Raw genomic sequence first — 18,549 nt, 5'->3', positions numbered from 1 at the left:
TTTTTATTGTTCACTTTAGAAAACTGTCAGCTGCTATTCTGAAAAGGAGTTGGTTTGTTTGTTTAAAGATACTTCCTGTCTGCATGCCATTATTTCCAGAATGTGAATATTTGGTATCTGAAAAGATCCCTGAGCATGGTATACAATCTGAAGTACTCAGGGATATTTTATTACTTAATCCAAAAGACCTAATGACATTAAAAGGAATCCCAAGAGAGGCAGAAATGAATCACAGCTATTTTACTTTCCCAAGGCTACACCAGGTAACACTGTGAGCCTCAGTATTGCCAATTTCCAGTCACTTGCTGTAGTGCACCCTTCAGTGTTTTGAACATTCATGTTTTGTGGTCTAGGGGGGAACAGGTGAGTGGATCAGGGATGTTCCTCTTCAGAAACAAGGGACAGACGAGTCTATACAGACGGCTCTGGAAAAGAAGCCATTTAAGCAGATATTAAGAGATGTACTGCAGTCAAGAGGATAGGCAACAATCCTTTCAAAGGACTGCTTCATGCACAGTCTTCCACAACAGGGAAAAGTGCAGTGTGGCACTGCCCCTTGTTTAAAAGGCATGCCAGATGCGAAGATTGACTGTAAAACAGTAACAATACTCTTCATAAACACAGCTGCACAGCAGGGAAAAAGGCCACTTGCTACTTACTCTCCTTAAAGACAAATAAACCAGCTCCTTTCAAAGGGTCCTTTTTGTGCCAGTGCTGCAATCCAGTAATAATAATAATAATATCAATTTGTACTTGCCAATATATATTAATATATATTAATATATATTATTTTAATATATTTAGAATGAACAATATTTTCTCATAAATTGTATTTTTTAATAGATTCTGCAACATCGTATTGCTCTATTCAAAGGTGGTAAAGAATAAATATAACCCATTTTTATTTTAACCATGGAATATATAATTTGATCTTGTACGGAAATGTACAATCACTTAACAACAACTACAAAACAAAAAACAAAAAAAATCACATACCACGTGTGATAAAATGAGAGCATAGTTAAAACAGAATGTCTACCTGAAGGTGGAAGAGCTGCATGCATGTTAGAAGGTAAGTTAAAACCAGAAAGAAACTGGCAAGTTGAAGGTATAATCTGAAATAATTAGAATGCAGTTAGTAGGACAAGTACAAGCTTTTTGCACATGATTGCTTTTGCCCATTACAAAGGGGAACAATCGGGCAGCAGCCTGCATAGAAGGATCATAATGAAAAGGTGATTAAAAGACAAAAGCATCATACTGAAATTTATTAACAGTTGATCCTGTAGCAGAGCAGTGGAGCAGAGTACACTGACCTCTTGAGGTCTCTTCCAGCCCTATTTTTAAACCTCCTTCAACACATACACAATGCTGATTTTATCACAATTTTATCATTTCCTCTTCATAATGGTATTCATAATGATTTTTAATTCCACTAATTAATTTTTCACTACTGAACAGACTGAACATGTTTTGTGGATAGTCTAAGTTTTTGTGGGCAGAGGGGGTGAACGAGTTGCTATTATTCACACGAGCCAAGCTCTTTACTCAGTCAAGAGAAATAGACAGACAAGCTCTTCCAGAAGAGAAGTCAGAGAAGCTAAATTCATCTAAATTAAGCTTCCACTCCAAGTCAGCTTTTGGAAAAAGTACTTCTCTTTGTGGGGTGTAATACATAAGCTAACTAAATCACAGGCAGTATCCTCACGTATACATTTCTACAAACAACTTTTTTTTATGTGTTGCATATCTTCAAATAAAATTTTGATTACTGTGGTCTACAGAAATTACTCATGCAAAAAAACTAGATTGCACAACATACCCACTCAGTGGCTGTGGCATAGTGTCACACTTAACAAGAAGAAAACTGCCTGATACATAAGTCTAATGTATATATATTAAGTTATGCAGCTTTTGTATCACAGAGGATATGCTCTTTATGGTGTTAAATATATTTTTTTTTATATTCTATTTTTAAAAAAATAGGAAACCAATACACAATCAGTAGTAGAGGATGGAGAAGGAATACAAATATGGATAGGTGCTGGTAACCTTCTATAATCTAGCTGAAAGTCTAACAAATCACAGAGACAGCATCCTCTAAGACAGCCCCAGGACTCATGGAGCTGCAAGCAGCTATTCAGGTCTCTCATACTGACAAATCAAAGAGATAAGACAGATCTGCATTGAAACAAAAAGAAAAAAACTAAGAAAAAAAAAAAAACAACAAAAACAAAAACAAATCCAGAAACTGCCTCTCAGAAAAACCTAGTTTGGCTGTGTAGTTGAATGGCTGTACAGGGAAAGATGCAGTGGGAGCTCAACTATCACAGCCTTCTTTCCTAAATAAATGCTTTTTTTGTGCTGTCATTTTTGGTGTCAATTAGCACATGTGCTCTAGGCAAAATATCTTTTACTGCTAGGACATCCACGACCTTCTTCCAAAAATCTTGTGTAACTAGAAGAAATTCCACTTATAGTGTCGTATTTTGTTTCCAAGGGAAAGGGCATGAGTAAACCAAATATGTTTTTTTCCTTCTTCCCTCTTCATGGCTGTTTTCTTCAGACTTAAGGAATCTTAGCTCTTTGGGCCAAAGACTGCTTAATCAAGTTTATTTGCATCATTACACAAGTTTCTTTGCAATATGAAAAATAATTGAAAATTAAGAATTTCATATACATCAAACGAGTCCAGCAACCTAATTCCTTGATATTCTTTCAGATGGAATTCAAATATGTATGACCTACTCCTGGGCCTCCATGAAGACTTGCAAACATTGTGGCTAAGATAATTTAAGACTGCAGAGAACCTAAGTCCACTGAAAATGTTACATTGGCGTTTACCAGGAATGCAAAAGGGTTTATATTAAAGCCTTTAAAACAATCATAGTTGAGAAAACACTTTCCAACATTTTTCATATTTCATATTTTTTACACCTGATACAAATGGGTTTACAGTATGAACTAGAGATCACAGAAGACTGAACAAGTTAGCAACATCTACTGCTATTCTAACAAGAAAGAAGATCTTGATGTACATGCTGTCTAAATCCCTTGTCACAGAAAGACACGGATATGTCTCATTTCAAAGCAAAGCTCTGCTGAAAATTATACCCTAGAGTATCTACCTGTTAAATCTGGTTCCTCTCTTCATCCAGGCTTTGAAAGTTAGGAGTTTACAATGCTCAGAGAGTACATGAATTTACAGAATGAAAACTTGATTGTAGACACCTAAGAAAAAAAGAACTATGCAAATTTGTTTAAGTTATCAGGCAATAAATTTATTGACACTGAGATCAGTATTGGTATATGCAAAAAAACCACCCTGGACTTTGCTTCCACAGACATGTTGATAAAAACACTTCTGCTCACAGAATGCTAAAGCCACCTTCCTCCATGTGTTTCTCACTGCTGCCTTCCTAAATAACTGCAGTCTCTCCTAAGTGTATCTCTTCTCATTTTATTACTGCAACCTGTCTCCTAATAAAGACATATTTATCCCCATGGATCTCTTTCTGTCTAGGTCTATAGCTTTGGGAAACCATCATGTTTTGTAAGCATTTATTGGACACCCCTGGAAGCAGGCAGCTCTGAGGAAACATGCCCATACACAAGTCACTTGCTGCCTTAAAAGATTCTCAAACACTTACCACCTTAAAGTCTCTTTAAGAAAGGCGTGGAGGAACCTCGCACAAAAATAAAACAAGCTCACTGCCAACTGTCAGAGGAGCTAAGAAAAGTTCACAGGATGCTTAAACCCACTTTGAACTGCAAGATGTAAATTAATTGCACAGAATATTATAGGAAATGTTGTAGGAAATTACATAATAGAAAATCACAGATAGCTGCACCAAGGAAAATATTATGGAAAAACAAAACAGGCACCCCAAAACCCACTACATACAAACAAGTGGTATATAAATTAGTTCACAAGTCAGGCATCCAAGAACCTTAATCCCAGGGATGCACAATGTATCATCACTATTGCCTCTTGAAAAATCAGAATCTCATAAATACAGAATAAGAAACAGAAAGTCTCTATAAACACACATATGTAGTCCCGGCCCTCAAATTTGGTTCAACAAAGGCAATCAATAAAACAGTCAATTCTATAAAAATTGCTACAAATGAAGAGGACAATCTTTAATCCTTTCAGCCTAAACACAGCTGATACATGAGAGTGAAAGGCCAAGTAAACTGCTATGTATAAAGACTGTGTTACTTTTTCCAGTAACAGCGGCTGTACCACCTGTCATCATCCTAGGTGACACCTCAGTCTCGAAGAGTACATCATCTTATACCAAACAAGAAAGAAAAAGTCAAAATTAGCAGGTGCACAAAATAAATAAGACAGAAAAAAATATGGAGCTACTGGAAAAAGGGAACAGAGACTGCAAGTAAGAAAGGAAAGGGAAAAAGGCAGCAACTGCTCTTCTCAGAGTTATGAAAATAGACAGCCAATGGAAGCACAGACTGAAACCAAAATAAAACATGGATCTGTGCTCCTGATTTTCATGCACAAACATATGGTTCTAAAGAATTTAATCTGAACTAGAACTATTATTCAAATGTCAATTTTCCCTTTGTGACCGAAGCACCTACACAGTAATTGGCAGTATTAGATATTCCATAAAGGTGCATTTTACAGGTCAACTATAAAGTCATGTTTTTCATGATCACATGAAATCTATATCTGCATGGAATAGACCTGTTCCTTAAGGTTACTTTGTATCTTCTCAGCGGTTATAAGCTATTATAACTCCAGGAACACTTTCCAAAAGCATATTACATCTTACTTTCTCCACTCTTTACAGACTTCTGCTCTGCAAGAGCAGGAAAGAAACATCTTCAGGCTTACTACCCATGCCAGATGTTCCAGAAGCCTTCAAGTGAAAACCAGGCACCAACACACCTGGACTCAAACCACCTGAACTGCTGAACTAAGAAGGCAGAATCATATTCAGAATATATTTAGACAAGTGATTTTTCCCAGAAGTATAAAAACAGTCATATCTAAAATAAATATGGACCACATAACTTTAAATTCAGTGTTGTCACATTTTTCCACTCGAAATAAGTATTCAAATAATAACAGAAAGTTTTAGTAATCAGTTCTTGGCTGCTGCACAGATTACTGTTCACATCTGCAAAACAGTATTCAGCAGCAATAATAGCAGAAAGTTGAATAATTTTGTATTCCAAAGTGCTATCATTGCTGTAGAAACTAAGAACCTTGACTCAGTAGCCATGAAATGTAATTCAAAACCTATTTCCTTATCTCATGCTTCTTGATCTTAATATATCACAAATCCCTAGGTACTGTGACCTTGCTTGGTCCCCAGAGAGGCAGAAGGTTGCAGCATAATTAAATCATACACTACAAAGTAGTAGAACAGCATGGTACATACTGCAAACAACACTACTGTCTTCCTTGGGCTACCACAGAAGAATCAAGAAATTGTTAAAAACTATCAGACCTGTAAAAAAAATATCACTGGCAAATCCAGCAAATATGAAGCTATTCCAATACCGAACTCAGCTGCCCCCTGTCCATTGTTATGATTTCTTTAGCACACACACACACACACACACACCCAGCATCACTGCTCAAACAGGAAGGGTGGGTACAGCCTGTCAAATGTGTTCCACTGCTCACTGCCCTTGCTCTCCCCTTGGTTTTTACAGCAAGGCCCAGGAGACAGTAACACAACATTCAATACACTACTAGTCTTCTATCAGCCAAGCAACAGAACAGAGATAACGGGTAAAACAAGGACTGATTGCATGAAATTTATGTTCTAATTGTGGTGATTTGTGTGTTTTGTTTGGTGTTGTGATGGTGTTGTTTTTGATTTTGGCATGGAGAATTATTTTTTGTTGATTTCACTGAAATTTGTGAAGATTGTATGATGGATGAGGTGATAAGGGGTAGAATGTCTCCTGGTTTTGCATGACAAGATTTTGGTAGCAGTGGGGTGGCTTCTTGTGAGAAGCTGCCAGTGGCTTCACCTGTGACCGACATAACCAATGCCAACCAGCTCCCAGATGGCCAAGCCAGCCCCACAGTGACTGTGGTAGTGCCCTGGGATAATACTTAACAGGGCAGGGGAAAAAAACTGATCAGAAGCAATTTCAGCCAGAGAAAGGGGAGAGAATACACAAGTGAAACAATATTTCAGACACCAAGGTCAGTGAAGGGGTGGGAGGAGGTGCCCCAGGCGCTGGAGCTGAGATTTCCCTGCAGCCCACAGAGAAGACCATGCTGAGACAGGCTGTCCCCTAGCAGCCCGTGGAGAACTCCACAGCAGAGGAGGTTGATGCATGAAAAGGTCTGCAGCCCTGTGGGAAACCCAGACTGGAGAGGGCTCCTGGAAGGATTTGTGATCCCATGTGGGAGCCACACTGGAGGAGTTCATGAAGAACTACACCCTGTGGGTAAGACTCAGGCTATAGAAGTTCATGGTCCCTCCCATGGGAGGAGAGCCAATGCTGGAGTAGGGTAAAAACGTGAGGAGTCCTCCCATAAGGAGGAAGGAACAGCAAAAGTATGTGACAAATTGACCACAACCCCCTTTCCTCATTCCCCTGCACCAGAGGAGAGGGGCAGAATGGAAGGAAAGTACTTTTAAGATTTGGTTTTAATTATTATCCAATACTGATTTGATTAGTAACAAATTAACTTCCCCAAATTAACTGTAATTAACAAATTACTGTCACGTTTTGTCCTTGACAATAATTTCTGAGAGATTGCTCCCTGTCCTTATCTCAACCCATGAGCCTTTCAGCCTTTCATTCTATCTCCTCTTCCCTGTCCAGCTGAGAAGGGGAGAGATAGAGTGGCTTTGGTGGGTGTCTGGAAAACAGCCAAGGTCATCCTACCATAGCTGATTTTGGAAGCATATAAATATCTAAGAAGACAACACATCTAGCTTAATTTAGATCTAGCTGATCTTGATTAAACTCAGATCCTAAGTACTTGAAGTTGTGCCTCATTTCACAGCTGTTATACCATTGGAGCAATTTCTCTATGTTCTCTCAACATTTTCATTGGAAACTGGGAAATCTAACCCAATATCTCAGGAATTGTGGATTTAAGAAACCAAAACGAGCATATTTGTAGAAATAATTGTATTTTTTTAAAAAATCCCATTCCTTTTTGCCCAAGCTACATTCTACCACTAATGCTCCCCCTACTTTTCAAGCTGAAACATAAGCATTCAGAATATGCAGCTATGTATAAAGATGTTTCTATAGGTGAAGTACAACTCAGCCTACTGCTAAACGAGCTGTCATTTTTAACAAGAAGAATGTTCCCTATTATACCTTCTCCCACCCCCAGCCCAATGAGATCCTGAATCTCTCATCACCTGCTGTGTGCCTGTCACACACACAAGCCAATGGAGCCACTAAATTGCTCTGCACAGGTGCATCCCAAATAACAAGCTTACTGTGCAATTCATGTCTTTCTCTGCCAGCCTGGTGCCCATGTTGTCTTGTCACAAGCCAGCTAGTTTCCCTCACCTTTCCTAACAGGAGTTAGAGCCTTCTACTTTAATAAATCTCAAATCATGACGCCCTGCTACCCACAAGCATGGACATATACAAAGACATCCTCTCACTGTTGTCCACTTCTGACAAAGGAAAAATCAAGTCCCCTCACCACAGGGGGGAGGAAAAAAAGAGAAAGAAAAAAGCTGCCTGTCCTTTCATCTAGAGCCAAGGCTCTGTGAACCCGATGTCTTGCCTGCATCTATCTCCCTGCCTCTGTCACAGAGAAAAAGACCCCGATGGAAAGGAGCAAGAGCTCTTACCTTAATTATGCTGCTCCTCCGGGGGATGCCGGGTTTGCCTTCTCGTTGTTGACTGGTGGAAAATCCTCTTTCTTTGCTGCTGCTGCTCTCCGGGCTTGCAGGAGGAGCTGATCCCGGCTCCTCACCGGCTCCCGGCTGGGCACAGTCCCCGTTGGAAACCCGGCTGCCCGCACTGTCAAAGCGGGATCTCCCGCCGCCGCCTCCTCCTCCTTCCCCATCTCCTGCCTTGAACGCCACCTTGCCTTGGACCGGCCCCGGGGAGGAGGGCAGCCCCCCGCCGCCGGTGCCGCCACCGCTGCCAAACTCCGCCATCAGCCTCCCTGGCTACGGCAGGAGCACCACCGCTGCCCCCCTCCCCTCCTCCCGCGGCCGCTCGCCGGTGGCTCTCCTTCCGCTTTCTCTCTATTTACGATCGGGGGATTTCGAGCCTAAGTCTCTCTCCCCCGCGCATCTGGCAGCCGAGGCCGCGTAGCTCCGAGAGGGGAGGGGGGACGGACGAAACGTGTCGGTGGCGGCTCGGCGAGCACCAGTCCCGCAGCACCTGGGGAGGGAAAAGGAGACGAAACGTGACAAGTGGTCCTCACACGAGGCGGGGGAGCGTCGCATCGCGGCGCGCTGCCCTGCGCGCAGACACGGACACGCGTGGGAGGAGAGGGGCTGCCCGGGTCCCCGCCCGCACAGGCGCGACCCGCCGGGGCCACCGAGCGGGCAGAGCGCAGCCCCGCCGCGGGGACAGGGACCAGCCCGCCCGCCCTGGCCGCCACGGGGCGGCGGAGGCTGGAGGGGACCGAAGGAACTGCGCTTTTGGGGCTGTTCAGCCGGGAAAAACGAGAGGCGTTGATGGCGGTATTTTCTCACCCGGACACAGCGACACCCACAATCGCTGAAGCAACGAAGCGGGAGCGAAAAGAGAACTTGCAGAACAACACGCCCCAAAACCTCCGGCTCCGGCCCGGGGGAAAGCCCGTCCCACGCACGGCGGGGACGGTCCGCCGCAGCCCCTCTCCGGCCACGAGCGCCGGCGAGACGCGGCGGAACGGGAGCTGGGGCGCCGTCGCCGCCCCGCGGGGCAGCCCCGGGGCGCCCTCGGCAACTTTTCTCCCTTCCCGCTGCCTACCGACATCCAGCCGCTCTGGAGCCGAGGCAGCTCGGCCGGGCAGCGGCACCCCGGCCCCCGCGGCATCCTCGGCCGCAGCCGCCCCCCGCCCGCACGCTGCGGCCCCGCTACCCACCTCGGCGGCGAGCCGAGCCCCGGCTGCCGCTGCTGCAGGAGCCGCTTTCCCCCCTCTCCCCTCCTCCTCGCTATGGTCGCCGCCTCTGCCCGGAGCCGGATACAGAGAGAAACTGATTCATGTGGCTGCTTCTCTCGCTCTCCGCTGCTACTGCTGCCGCCGCCGCCGCCTTCCCTGGCCCAATGCTCGGCAGCAGTCCCGTGGGGGGAAACGCCGGCAGCGCCGAGGGGAGCGGCAGCCCCGGCCGCCCCCGCGAGGAAACTCTCCGGAGAAGGCAGAGCGAGCGATCCGGGCAGCCCCCTCCCGCCGCCGCCGGTGCAGGGCCGGCCCCGCGCGGATGGGCGGCCCCGCCGCCAGCACCCCCTGCGGCAGCGCGGGGCGCTCCGCCCGAGGGCAGCTCCGCGCCGCCCCTTCCGCGCCCCGCGCTCACCGGAGCGTTCCTCCGAGCGCTCCCGCCCCGCGCCTCCCGCCCGGGCTCCGGGCCGCCACAAAGGAGCCCGCTCCCCGGGCCCCCGCGCCCGGCTGCATCCTCCGCCCGGCTCCTCCCGCCCCTCCCGTCGGGGCCCCGGGCCCTTCACCCGCCCTGCCCACCCGAGGGCTGCGGCCGCTCGGGCGGGCAGGAAGGGCGGCGGGCGGCGGGCGGCGGTGGACCGGCTGTTCCCGCGCCCTATCGGGCGCTGGCAGCCCAATGAGAGCCCAATTAGTCCAACTAGAACCGTTAATTAGTAAAGGAACGAATGTGATGGAGTGCTGGAATATTAAAAGCTTGACGGAAACTGCACTCGATGGTTACCTTCGCTCGTGTCCGCAGCACAGCGTTCTCGGCCGGAGTACCCTCCCATACCCCATATACACTCGTCTAGGTTTGCTATGAGACAAACAGGAGGGACTTGGAGGAAGAGCAGTAATTCAGAAAGCCACATATTTATTTATACCTCATAACACAGCTGCATGTTGCAAGAGCTTGATATTTCACGATTAAGTTGAATGAAGGGAAATGAAATGCCATAGTTGAGGCACTTAGCCCTTTGCTTGAAATTCAGAAATTGAGTCAGTTGGGGAGACAATACAGTGAGAACATCAGCAAAATTGGAAATCTCAGAAATAACAGTGCAGAGTCAAACTGAGCAAAGAGACACCTAAGATGGCCCACACCATCTGACCTTCAGCATTTGGCTGAAGTGCTTAATGCAGGAGCTTGACTCAGATCATATTCGAATGAAACCACTACACTTTTAATTTAGGTTCCCTCAGTTGCCCTCAGGAGCTGACTGACTGTGCCTGGAACTGCTGGCACAAAGATCGGATACCTATCCTACATAGCTTGAATAAGGCAGCATAAATATCCCCCTTCAACATACTACTGGTGGTGAAAACAGTGGATTGCAGGATAAATTTTCAGCGCTGTCCTTAGCTCCACGGCTTTACCATGGACTGCAGAGCAATGCCACCGTACCTTTGTGACTGCCTGTCCTGAGCTGTCTCCAAAAGGAAGGCACCTCCATCTTTTCCTTCAGAACACCAAGGCACAGCTCACTCCTCCAAAACACAGAGCCACATGGATGATGTCTTCTGCCTGTTTTTACTCTTTAGATCACTTGGAGCACAAAAGCCCTCATTTCAATCTCCTCTTCCTGAAGAGATTCACATCTGTGTCCCCACAGTCATTAAACAGCCACCAACTTACAGACTGGTGCTGGTAAAGAGCATTTTCTTCAATATGCTGTCTGCAATCTGAACAATGGCGTTTGTCACTGCAGCAGAAAAGGAACCATAAGATGTGATGCAGATTGGAGGAAAGTATGAAGCTCTTTGGAGAATATTACTTATTCCGTATCATTTCTAGTGGGTCAAGTAAGTTTATAACCTGACACTGCTACATGACTCATATATGGTCCCAATTTAATCAAACTATTAACAAAGCTTAAGGTTAAATGAAAACGTGAATATTTGCAGGATTTAGACTGTAAACACTATGGACATTAATATTAAACTTAAGATCTGAAATAGCCAAAGTTTGTGGTTTTCATTAGCTGGTAATACAGTGATTTTACCATTTGCCCTTATGCGAACATCTCTTGCCTGAACATCTTGCCTCACCATTTAACTTAGGAAAAGTCAGCCTTGAATATTAAATATTACCCAGTATTGTATCTACAGATGTGGACATCACAAACCATCCCTTCAGGAGACATTTTGTCATTATGAGTGTCACTGTTTCTTCTGAACGATGAAATTTATAAGCAACAGGTACAAAATATTATTAGAATCATTTGTCACAGAGCATTGCCAGTAAACTGACGAGGAAGATGTGTGTTTTCTGTCATCTTGCTGCTTAACATGCACATAGTAGAATACCAGTTTTAAGGCCTTTAGCAAAATTTGATCAGTCTTGTCTCAGAGAAAAAAAGATTAAAAAAACCCTTTTCAACTCTGCTTATCTGCCCAACCTGTATAGAAACAAGATAACAATGCTGAAAAATAAATAATTTAACTTTAGTCTTGGCAGTTCTGTAATGAATGATATCAAGATCTGCAGACATTGCTAGACTTTTGACTGTGAAGGTGATGATTCAATACAAAGGAAATAGTTAAACTTCTGAATCTAGTCTTAAGGATATATGCACACAAATCAATAAAATAATATCTGTATTATGCGTATTCTAAATATTGAAATTTAATTACTGATAAAAGCATTGTATCAAACACTAAACTAGAAAGGTTGTGCTAGAAAGATGGAGGTAGCAAATTCCCCAAATCTAAGATTTCTTCTTAGACCATTGATGACCATTCACTGATTTTTCTTATTTGGCCATTCTGTTTTATAGGACTTCTTTACATTAGCACAGTGTTTATTCAGATGCATTTTAAATGCTTTAAGTTGAAAAATATTTCCCTATACAGAAGGAGGCATTTCTGATAAACCAAATCCCAGAAATGGTCACCAAGACTGAGCTCACAGAGACCTTGTTTGTCCCTGTGAGCTCAGGTTTCCAAAGAAGTTCATGTGATACTAATGTGAACTATGTACTTTCTTTGCCAGAACTTTTTGAAGATCAAGGGGCGAAGAAACTTTTTCATTATCATTATTCAATAGTGGCCTCAGCAGGCTCTATTTGTTTAATTGTTAAATGAAATAAGGATTATAATGGAATCAAGAGACCCTTCTATGACAATATTTAACTCTGAGAACTTGCTGCCATGTGCACATATTAGCTATTTTCATAAAATCCTATTAAATATCAGAGTTCCGCAGCTAAGCTAACATTACCCACTGAACTTTTCTAACTCAAACAGTGTGGCAGTAGAAACATGCCAAGAAACAGGATATGTTTAAACCCCTAACCAGTGACTAAATAACTAGTGTTTAAAGAAGCCAAATACTGGATTATTGCTAATACACCAAATACTTTTTATTCCAAACATGAAAAACTTTAATTAGCAATTATCTTGTTTAAATGTTGCTTTTCTGACACCTCTGCTTGAAATATGTTTTTCATTATTGTAAGTATCTCTACCGTTCTGGTGATAATTTAAATTGCTCGACTTGATTGTTCAGGTCACAATCTAGCACATGCTTGTTTGTTATACTTGTTTATAATTAAGTATACATGTTTAAGCAGTCCCATTACAGTCAGAATCTGATTCATAATTAATCCAAAGCAAAGTTTATCTATAAATAATGCATTATTATATACAACATCTGTAAAGTGCAGGTGTGTTATATGCACATAAAATGTGCAGACGGTACAATGTGCACTAAAGGTGGCAAAAAGAGGTAGAAAAACATAAATTGACAGATTTGTCTACTGCAGAGCATTTATTAACATTGTGTACATGAAAATAATTTTTTTTGCAATTTTGGAAATTTCATTGTAGTAACAGTGACTATAGGAGTCAGCTGAGAGTTGGACTTTGATGATCCTTGTTGGCCCTTTTCAACTTCAGATAGTCTATGATTCTATAACTAAGTTTGAGGATTCTATAACTCCAAGTGTGAGGATTTTTTTTTTTTTTTAATCAAGCAGCTCAACCATTTTAGCCTATTAAATACAGCTTAAGGAATGTTTGCTCTTTATCCTACCTATAATGCCTTTTAGTTTGGCTACCAGCCTACTCAATGTAATGGTTCAGAATTAAGAAGAGCTTAACAGTAAATCTACTCTTCCTCTACAGGCTCTTGAATCCAGAAGGAGTGCTTTTCTAAATCAAGATAATTCAACAGTTCTTCTCTAAACTGTTTCTCTAAGACTATCATGCTGTGGTGGTTAGTTGTTTGCAACATAGCTTAAAATCACCTTGTTATGAAAATGAGACTCTTTGTATATATGTTTTAATAAAGATCAAGGTTTTTAAAAACTGAAAGAGAGTATTCCCTTCCTGACCATTAAAAGAGAAGTCTTTAAGGGAAAGTTAAAGAGCAGACAGGAGGGACTTACTGGATATCAGAGGCCTCCCTTAAGGCCTCAGTTTGCAAACTAGAAATTAAGTCTTTTTAAAAAGTCTTGACCTAGGCACTAAATCTGAGTAACTCTTTTGGGAATCTTGGAGTTATCTTAACAGGAAATTACAGCTAATAACATGTTATTGTTTTGCCATTCTTGAAAAGGCTGAAAATCAAATCTTTGTTTGTCTTTAATATCACCATTCGGAAAACTTATTTTGTAGCAATACAGTTTGATGTATTTTTGGATAAAGTTTCAGTGGAGCAAAATTTGCATTTTCTTCTACTAGGAAAGGCAGGCACCCTGGAAAATACTTGCATCATGCCCATTTCAGCAGAGGCACATGTGTTTTATCAGAGAGACCAGGACAACAAACCTGTTCTTGAAGTGTTTCTGATGCATCATTAAAAAGAACATACATACAGTGTTTCCCATCTTCTGGCATTGTAATCTGCCCTCCAAGGAGAAGTTACAGTTACAAAAACCAGAGGAGCACCAGGATTCTGCAAAGGATTGGATTTCATTTTTTCCCTCCTTACATTTGTTAGTAAATACTGGGTATATACAGAAGCATTTGACTCATGAAACATAAGACATTTCATAAGTCATCTATTTTTGTCATTTGAAGCATCTGACTCTGTCTTTGAGGAGCATGCCAATAAAATAGCCCACAATGAGCTTCAAACCCAAACTTCCTTAAACTAACAAAAATGTTAGTAGTGATCAAAAGCTTTCATTAAATTTACTCAAAGACATAAATGTTTCATTTGTAATTTCAGAATTATACGCTTCGTGAATTCTCATCATAGCAGAATATCAAGCACTTTCACTCCTTTGAGAAAAACTGCATCTTTTCCATTATAGGCGAGTAGATAAATAATATCAGTTGGATTTTTTTGACAGCCTGAGTTCCTTCTATAATTGTCTTCATTTTCTTATGTCCACAAGAGTAAACACTGGGTCTACATGTGCTAAGTAGGAGTTGCAGTGTGTTATGTGTTCACCTTTGAGGGTTTAATGGGAGAGTTAACACATACACACTTCTGCTGATAAACAATTAACTGTGTGCTGGTGTCAGTTTGTCTTGTTAGAAATCTTGCAACACAATACCACAGAAGGAGGAATATATATGTATAAAAGAGGAATTAAGTGCTTTTATTGAATGGCAGTCAAAATCCACATAATTTACTCTAGCCTAGCAACTTTTCTGAATTAGAAGAAATCACATTTTATTCTTAGTATATGCCCACAACAGGGATTGAGAGAGGAGCTGATTAAACTTGTTATACTGTAAGACATAAATGCATTTCTTTTCAGTCATGTGAGAAAAATCACACAACACTAATTATTTGAAGCAGGTTTTGAAAGGTCTGGTAACACATGGGAGACATAATTTTCTGTGCTGTTTGACATGGATACTGGTAGACTGCAAGACAACAGCCAGTGAGATTGTATCCTATCCTAAAGCTTGTCATGGAGTTCCTTAATCTCATTAATTTTTGTATTGCTCACATTAGCAATTAACATCAGTTCCTGTCCCTTAGAGATGGGAGATTTGGGTATGTTGCACTAACCAGTACAGTTCTTAACAGAAGTCAATTCCACCATTTAATTTTTTATCCAATATTTCAACTTTTGCAGCATAAGTCAAGTCATATTTGTTTTCTTTATTTTTAGTTCTAAAAATGCTAAAAAACTACAGTATTTATAGATGGCTATAGATGGCTATATATATGCATATTCAAAACTCTTTTACTAGAAATAGGTTTATGGTTGAAACTTCAGGTCAGAACACCTTAACAAAACATCTATTATACAACTCTCACAAACTGACAGGAGTCAATAGACAGAAAACAGTCTTCCTAATTTCATTTTAACATTTATATTTTGCATAAACCAGACATGAAATTCAGGATCCTGACCACTAATGCAACTTTTCCTATACTCTCTGAATTTTCAGAAAATATATTCTTGTACAAAATCTCTATGTTAATATACAGCCTTAATGCAGTAATATACTCACTTTCTCAGTAAAAAGCAGCTGAAGTAAAGGGAAAGTACCACTTTTTTCTGCCAAAAACCAGAAGGAAATTCCCAGCTTCTGTTCTGTTCTTTGCTATAGCAACCTACTCCTGGAAGAAGAGTCACCAGGAGTGAGAATCTCTGTTGGGATAACAGTAAAACTAAGCAGTATTTGAAGATTTTCTAGTTCTCTCACATTTTGACTTCATGTATCAGGCGGCTGTGAAAACAAAGTTGTTGCAGCTGGCACTCCTCTAACTCCTTTTTGTACAGAAAAAGCCCTTCCATCCTTCCTTTTCTCATCTGACTTCCCCTTTCTGTAGGGATCTATACATTTTTCTTGAATTTATTGTACAAATTACTTTTTCCCCCTCCATCCAAGATAAGAATTTGCAAGGAAGTTCAATGCTCTGAGCGTTCCTAAGTTACTACTTAAGGACAGGAGAAACTCCAGAAAAGTTAGGAAAATAGTAGAGGAAGAACATGAATGAGGAAAATTCATGAAAAGGGACAGTAGAGAAGGAAAATAGGACATAATGGTAAAAACATTTACTTATAATAAGTTTCAGGATTACTGTTATCATATTCCATAGCACTAATATAGACACAGGAAAAAAGAGAAGACTGAACACTGAGCAAAAGAGCAGTCGAAATTAGAGAGGGAGATAATGCCAAAGAACCATGGTAGCAGAACAAGAATAAGAACTGTTAGTCATTAGAATTAAAAAACAAAATTGAAAACAGATGGAAATTAAATAAGATTGTTGAGAGGGAAGAAAAATATATTATTGCAAAAAAAGCCCTAAAATATAATATCAAAATAAAATTCAAATAACTTAACTTAGCTGCCAAGGGGCTGTACAGGAGCTGTACAGGGGAAGAAGGAAACTAGACTGATCACATGGAATGATTATGAATGCAAGAGTTCCTCACATTCAGGTGCAATGAGGGAGCCACAGACACAAGCTGAAGAAGGGATTTGTAGATTACCTTGCCAACACTGATATGTTCCATATGTGTTTTGTCCAGCAGAAACAGCCGAGGCTTAAATGCATGCTTGACTATTTGACATCGCTCATTTCAGTACTTAATAAAATCACTTTCTGTGGAAAGAGATGCTGCATTTTTTCTCTATTTAAAATTCTTTATTTTTTCCCCTTCAGTTCCTAAGTTCTTCCTAAGCAAGAAACAAGACATGAATTTGACTATTGATGAAGAAGAAGATCAAATTACTGATTTTTATCTTTTTAAAATTAATTATATTTGTACCTGTGTAAGAGAGAAGCCCCATTCAACATCAGCTTGCTGCTTACTGCTGTTGAGACCCTATAAATATATGGATCCAGTTCAGACCTGGCTTGTAGCCATCCAGTTTGGAACACAGACAGTGTGATCTTGCATCTGCCCCCAAAAGACCACACAGACATTCTCTGGGTAATTTAGAAATCAGGACCTCCAAAATTTCTGGCCGTCTTCCTGAGCACTTGGTCATCTTTCTCTAGAAAAATGTTTTCTGCATCATGTGTGTGTAGCTGGAAGGAATTTAGGATAAAGAGCAGTGAAGAACTGAGGCACTGTGTTATGCCAAAAGGATTAATCAGTGTATACCCACTGATTTCTACCAGTCTGCGTCTTTATTTTTTCATTTGTTTAAATTATTTTAAGGCACCTCATACACTTAAATCTTATTTGAAGTCTCAGCTAAAAGGTGCTATAATAAGGGTACAAAGGGTGATGGTGTCAATGAAAGGAAAATTATCTGGATTGATCTTCATTAAGTACAGCATTTTAACATAAGATAGGCAATGAAATTCAGACACTGAGTTACTTAAGTTATAAGTTAGTTAACTTCCTATCTTTTAAAGCTTCACAAAGGTTCCCTGGGCATTTAGAAGTGCAGGTATATTTACCCCAACTCCTCAAAACTAGCTCTTTTTCTGACCAATTATCTCAGAACTCTCAATTCCACTTATTTCAGTAATTTCTTCTTACTGAAGAGGCACCACCTAAATTCCTTAAATATTGTTCATCTGGAAGAAAAAACCAATTTCTTAGACTTTTTTTCCCCTGTTGCCTAGCTTCTTGAATTATTAATAATGCTTTGTTTCACATTGTTTATCAGCATGATTTCTGGATTATGACTATGCGCACACAGACACACATACACACACATTCACAACTATTTTCTTTGTTTTCACATTCTGAGTATTCTTGGTTTTCCCAATAAAATACAAAGCTGTTCTCTGGGAAAAAAAAATAGATGAAGTTAGGTGAAGCAGATGAAATAGATGTTTCCAGCAAGACAAACTATGTGAAAGGAGTGAATGAAGCTAAAGAACAATGTACTGCACTGTTCCCCAGTACAAAGTGTGGAAAAAATCTCACAAATACTGGTTGTAAATGTAAACATGACTTGTCCAAGGAAAAGAGAAAAATTGGCCAGAAAAACAGTAGGTACTTTTAATAGATACTTTATTTGAATTTCTGAGTTTTGAAATCAGCTTAAGATTTTGATATGTGAATGACTTATTAATCCAGTGGGAATCCAAAATTGATTTAGTGGAAGAAAAAATTTTACCCTAAGGCATTACAGTTGTTTCATTATACGTGAACTAGTTTTCCTGAAATTGTCTAGTATATTTTTAAATTTAGATAGGACTAGTGTAAGATATACAAATATACTCCATAGTAATTCTTCCTTTTCCTTGTAGCTGAACCTTTCAGTTCCCTAGCACAAATTTCCTTGAAATACCTAGCAGGCAAAGCAAAGCTTTTGTCTTAGTTGTACATTTCAGAACAACAGTTTGACCATTACAAATCCACCAGGTATTAAAACACACCATTCTACATACAGAGCTGCTTTCCTTTCAAATGCAGACTACAATTAGCTAGTCCCCTCTCTGCTTTACCTGAGCATAAAGAGTCATGCTAGCTGTGTGTGGAAGTACATATAGTCAGGCCTAGCTGATATACTCATTTCCTGGTTCTCACACTGGCAAAAAACTGTTATAATACAAACAGGACAATTATTCCCAGTTA

General features: G+C 40.9%; 1 protein-coding gene across 2 annotated transcripts in view; it reads right to left on the bottom strand.

The window, feature by feature from the left end:
* The window catches only part of PLCL2 (phospholipase C like 2), a 100,267-nt gene extending 90,731 nt beyond the window's left edge, over positions 1–9,536 (bottom strand). Inside the window, exons 1-2 of one of the 2 annotated variants that reach the window (XM_085568682.1) lie at positions 9,474–9,536; positions 7,812–8,352 (exon numbers count right to left, since the gene is read on the bottom strand). In XM_085568682.1, coding sequence (XP_085424808.1) covers positions 7,812–8,123 — 312 coding nt within the window. In that variant the 5' untranslated portion in view covers positions 8,124–8,352; positions 9,474–9,536. Of the gene's footprint in view, positions 1–3,128; positions 3,232–7,811; positions 8,353–9,473 lie in introns of those variants that run through there. The other variant, XM_085568686.1, reaches the window with a different exon arrangement.
* Between the last annotated feature and the right edge of the window lie 9,013 nt (positions 9,537–18,549).

This window comes from Lonchura striata, chromosome 2, assembly GCF_050655825.1.
Source record: "Lonchura striata isolate lonStrDom1 chromosome 2, ASM5065582v1, whole genome shotgun sequence".
Classification (NCBI taxonomy): Eukaryota; Metazoa; Chordata; class Aves; order Passeriformes; family Estrildidae; genus Lonchura; species Lonchura striata.
Note: the sequence above shows the minus strand (reverse complement) of the source record. Positions and strands in the feature narration are given on the sequence as shown.